This window comes from Urtica dioica, chromosome 5, assembly GCF_054948205.1.
Source record: "Urtica dioica subsp. dioica isolate 48M chromosome 5, U.dioica_male_clone48M_v1_H2, whole genome shotgun sequence".
Lineage (NCBI taxonomy): Eukaryota > Viridiplantae > Streptophyta > Magnoliopsida > Rosales > Urticaceae > Urtica > Urtica dioica.
The window spans coordinates 42995628-43001407 of NC_142760.1; the positions used below are offsets into that span (position 1 = coordinate 42995628).

Here is a 5780-nt window from a genome sequence, read left to right on the forward strand (position 1 = left end):
TCAAGTTGTGTCTAATTTCCATTAAAATTTAAAAATTCATCTAAAATTGTATGTCAGCATTTTAAATTTATCCAAAATTAAGCCATAACGTAACAGACACGCGTATTATTATTGCATAAAGTGAAAGATCAGGTTTCATTAAAACCTGTTTTTCGGTAGAGTTCATACTGCATTGGTTAACTTAAGTCATGATACTCATCGATGCTAACATTTAATGATAAATATGAATCTTTCCACACAAAATTTGAAAAAAAAATCATCCAATATAATATTTCATTATTGATAAATTAAGTTTGCCTAACAGTTCTCGATATTAAATACGAACGGTAATTCTTCATGCATATACTAACATTAGCACTAGTGTTGTATGTAATATCAGTGGTTTATATAAAAATTAAAAAGTTACAAAGTCCGCTTTTGTAATTCTCTGGATTGATTGCAATTACAACACTTTTTTTATAGTCTCGGACCAGACGAAAGTTATTTTTATCGCTGGTCCCGATTTATCTAATTTATTGTGGATGTAATCCGTTGCGAGTGTATCTTAGAACTACGAATATGCCAAAAAAAAAAAAATTAAATGATATTTATTGGGCGAACTTATATATAAGCTGTATCTTCGAATGTGATAAAATAAAACCTCATACAATAATATCTCATCACTACTCGATCAGAAAATGGGTTGGGTTTTGTGTGTGATTCCTCTGTTTCTTTTCTTCCTTAATCCTTTTTCAACAAACTCTTCGCCAATACTTTGTCATCCACATGAAAGATCTTCTTTGCTCACTATCAAAAACTCTTTTCATATTATCACAAATGATTATATCAGTATTGAATCATGGAATATGAGCAAGGATTGTTGCAATTGGAGTGGAGTCACGTGCGACAACGTGACCGGTCACGTCGTTGGTCTCGACCTCAGAGGGCTAGAAGGTGTCATGGACTCCAACAGCAGCCTTTTCTCTCTCACTCATCTCCGATCTCTCTTTCTCTTAGACAATGATTTCAAAGGATCTTCAATCTCACCCAACTTTGGTAGGTTTCCCAGCTTGCTTTCTCTTTACCTTATAGAATCCAATTTCAGTGGCCATATTCCTCCAGAACTTGCTTACTTGTCTAACTTGCTCACACTTGAAATCGGTTCTTACACACTTGACATATTTGATTCCAGTCAATATTATGAGTTAAGAGCCGAGACAAGTAGCTTGAAACGAATCCTGACGAACCTAACTTCTCTCAAACAGTTGAGTTTAGATGGTGTCAACATGTTTGACGTCTTACCCAATTCTTTCATGAACCTCTCAACTTCTCTTACATTTCTGGGTCTTTATTCCAACAAACTCAAAGGGAAATTTCCAGAACATATTTTTCGGCTGCCAAACCTTACACACTGTTTCATTCCCTAAACAAAATTGGACCAGTCAACTCACCGATTTGAGGCTTTCCAACATAGGATTAGAAAGAGATATAACCTTTCCAACATGTTTCGGCAGTGAAATCACTGATTTAGATCTTTCATACAACAAATTTGAAGGCCAGCTACCCTATCTTTGTAGCAACTCATCAACTAAAAAAGCTTTTCTATGTGACTCTTCAACTCATCAACTCTTGGGACCTCTTCCATTGAATTTACGATCCTTGAGATTAAACAACAACCTTCTTTATGGGACAATACCCACTTGGTTATATTCCCTTCCAAATCTACATTACTTGTTTCTAGGGAACAATAACTTGAGTGGTGTCGTGATATTGGAACATTTTTTAGAGCTTAGAACACTTGAGGCTCTGGACCTTTCTTTTAATAGCTTATTATCTGTTATTTCCATCCCCCATTCTAACTACACTGTCTTGAAGTCAAATACTTTTTCATATTTGATCTTGTCTTCTTGCAATATTTCTCAGTTCCCAAACGGTCTGAAAAGCTTAGAGCGATTATACCATTTAGACCTTTCCCAAAACAAAATTGAAGGGAGTATTCCCTCATGGTTGTGGAATCTCTCCGATGATTCATATAGTTTTAGTCCAGTTCCTTACAACTCATTGTCACACATAAGCCCAGTTCCTCCGCTGAATCATAGCTTCAAATACATTGACCTCCGATCTAATCGGCTTCAAGGCCATCTTCCGATTCTGCCTCAGTCTACAGTTGCATTTTTTGCATCCAACAATCAATTGAGTGGAGGAATATCATCTCTGCTTTGCAACCACAATATTCTCGAAGTTGTCGACCTGTCAAACAACAGCTTCAACGGCAGTATCCTTCCGTGCCTTGGAAATTTCAGCAACTCTTTGTCAGTTTTGGATTTGAGAATGAACAAGTTTGATGGCAAAATTCCTTCAGCTTTTTCAAATGGATGCTCTTTGAGAACGCTAAACCTCAACGGAAACAAATTGGAAGGCCCGCTGCCGCGATCTTTGCTTAACTCCGAGATTTTGGAAGTTCTAGATGTCGGAAACAACGAACTCAATGGCGTTTTTCCTCAGTTCTTGGAGTCTCTTCCAGAGCTACGAGTTCTTGTATTGAGGTCTAACAGATTTCACGGTGCAATAAAGAATCCCAAGATTAGCTTTCCTTTTCAGAATTTGAGAATCATGGATCTCTCCGACAACATGTTTGTGGGTGTCTTGCCAGCAAAATATTTTGAGAATTTCAAGGCAATGATCGGTGCGCATGCAAATACATTGGAATACTTGGATAACAAAAAATACTTTTCCTATTATCAAGACTCTGTGGCGGTGTCAATGAAAGGAAACTACATCGAGCTGGAGAAAATCCAAACCTTGTTCACAACGATTGATTTCTCAAGAAATGGATTCACGGGTGCGATTCCGAAAACGATCGGGAAGCTCGATTCGCTCAAAGGCCTCAATTTCTCTCACAACAATCTCGTCGGTCCGATCCCACCGTCGTTGGGAGATTTGAGTAATCTCGAATGGTTAGACCTCTCATTCAACGAGCTCGCCGGAGAGATCCCGCAACAACTGGCCTCGAACCTGAAACAACTCAATTTTCTAAATCTCACCCACAACAACTTGGATGGTGAAATACCTCGAGGAACACAATTCAATACGTTCAACAACAATTCATATGGTGAAAATCCGGGGTTGTGTGGATTTCCATTGACGAAGCCGTGTAGCGACGAAGAGGATGACAATGAAGAGGTCGACGATGGCGACGATGAAACACTGACGTGGAAGCTGTTTGCAACTATTGGATACGGTGCAGGTCTCGGAATCGGAGTATCCATTGGGTACGCTCTGTTCTTCACCAGAAGATTCGATTTTTGGCTTCAAAAAAGGATTGCTAGACAACCATACTGCAAATGTCTAGCGGACATAATAAAGCATATTAAATAAGGTGTGCTTTTCGGTAATTTCCTCTTTGATATTTTATATCTGGCTGTTCATATTTTAACTCTGTTTTTTCTTTTCTTTTCTTTTTTTTTTCATTTTTTCTACTCAGGAATGAGCACGAGAAGTGGTGTTGCGAGTTCTACATTTGTTTGAAGAGGCACTTTTTTTTTCTTCTTTCTATTTTCATGTAATATGATCTGAATGGACCAGAGGATTTGCCGATTCTTCTCTGTTCTTTTTAAGTGTAATCAAGTTGAAAGTAATTATCTACCTTAAATTTTGATTACAAAAAGAGATTGATAAAGAACTAGCCACTTGAAGAGAGAGGTTTTAAAATAATAGCCCAATTATTAGTTTATTAGGTAACTAGCCTAAATTATATAAAGTTTCCAGAATTACCCTTTGCCTCAAAATACCCTATCTCTCTCTCTCTCTCACACGTTTCAATCCCAAACTCAAATTCCCCAAAACCAAATCCAAAACCATTTTTCATTTCTTCAGAGAAGAAGATTCCAAAATTTTCATGGCTTCCTCCGATTTCGACGATCTCTCATACCAGTCCGGCCACAGAACCACGTTCACCTTCGAAGCTATCGCCGGAGCTCTGCCGGAGGGTCAGAACAGCCCTCTTGTGTGTCCGTACGGCCTCTACGCCGAGCAAATCTCCGATACATCTTTCACTTCCCTTCGCGGCCTCAATCTTTGATCGTGGCTATATCGAATCAAACCATCAGTCATTCACGAGTCTATCCAATCAAACCATCAGTCACTCACGAGCCTTTCAAGCCTTCTCTGATCGCCGCGAAGCTCGTCCGAGAGTTCACTCAGTCCAATCGCGCGGCCACGCCGACTCCACCTCATCATCTCTCTCTCTCACTCAGTCCACGAGGGCGTTGAAGCGCCGAGAGACGGCCCGGCATCGGAGAAGGGTTTTGATGTCGGAGACGGAGTTGAAGATCAAGAGAACCATCGGGCCAGGGAGTTGATCGAAGCCGTCCATTTTTCTTGATGAACTGATTTTGGAAATAAGATTTACTGTCGTATTTACTGTTGGAGGAGGGTTTTGATGTCGGAGACGGAGTTGAAGATCAGGAGAACCACCGGGTCAAGGAGTTGATCGAAGTCGTCCATTTTTCTTGATGAACTGATCTTGGAAATAAGATTTACTGTCGTATTTACTGTTAGATTAACTAATAAGTAAATCGTATTTACTGTTAGATTAACTAATCCTCATCTCTGATACTTTTACTGTTAGATTTATTGTCCTCGATTGTTCACAGAAATAATAAGTAAATCGTATTTACTGTTAGATTAACTAATTCTCAACTCTGATACTTTTCCGATTATGGTAAATAAGATTTACTGTTGTTCTTGTTATGATAAATAAGATTTACTTTTGTTCTTGTTACGGTAAAAAAGATTTACTTTTGTTCTTGTTATGGTAAATAATATTTACTATTGTTCTTGTTACGGTAAATAAGATTTACTGTCGTTCTTGTTACAACAAATATTATTTGCTGTAGTTTTTGTTATTGTTAATTAGATTTACTAATTTTTTTTGTTATGGATGATATTATTTATTATGATAGTTAATAATATTAATCTAAGGGTACTATTGGAATATTAGAATGCTGTCATAATAAATTGGTTATTTTCCTAAATATGTTAATAGTTGAGCTATAATTTTAAAGTAGGGGTGTTGTTTTGACTAGTTGTTTAGTCGGCCCTTAAAAAAATGTATCCACCTTGAATTGGATCTTTTATTTATTTCGAGGAATCTAACAAATATATTCCCGAGTTTGGTCAAAATTAACTTTTTGTGCTTGTAATTTCAGTGTCAAATAATTAACCCCCGACTCTGTGATCATGATGTGAAATATCTATCCCATGCTTGAACCAATTTTATCGTTATATTTTTACCATGCAAAAAGCATAAATCCTAACTAATTTACATTTTTTTTATGAATGAAAAAGAAAATCGACGGTTTGATGATATTTCACAAAATCCAATGGTAACGTTACGAATTTTTCAAGTATTTAATATATTTGTATTAATGAATTTCGACCAAATTACTCAGAGGATACATTTGTATTTTCACCTGATGTCCTTTTGTACATATCTCACCTATTGTCATAAAGAAAAACTACATTAACGATATTTTAATGACAAAATGTTATTAAACAACTGTTTTTCATGACATTACTTGTCATAGTTTTAGAATAAATTGCTCATATTGAATAATGAGAAAAAACACTACCAAGATGTCATATTTTTAGATTTATCCCTATCATAAACTCTATTATTGCTATATAATAATTGCAATTAAAATTCGACAAGAGAGGTTAACCACTTCTCAAAAACACATGGAAAAGATTAGTTGTTCGAGTAATTAGAGAAATCTCAACAGATTCGGAATAGGAAACGG

At 36.7% G+C, this 5780-nt stretch overlaps 1 protein-coding gene across 1 annotated transcript; it reads left to right on the plus strand.

The window, feature by feature from the left end:
- The first annotated feature begins 999 nt into the window (after nucleotides 1-999).
- Nucleotides 1000-4684, plus strand: LOC149398765 (receptor-like protein 7). Its single transcript, XM_089614672.1, has 3 exons — nucleotides 1000-1035; nucleotides 1348-3358; nucleotides 3464-4684. Exons 1-2 carry the CDS (start codon nucleotides 1000-1002, stop codon nucleotides 3355-3357), a joined length of 2046 nt encoding a protein of 681 aa, XP_089470798.1. The 3' UTR covers nucleotide 3358; nucleotides 3464-4684.
- Nucleotides 4685-5780: the final 1096 nt, after the last annotated feature.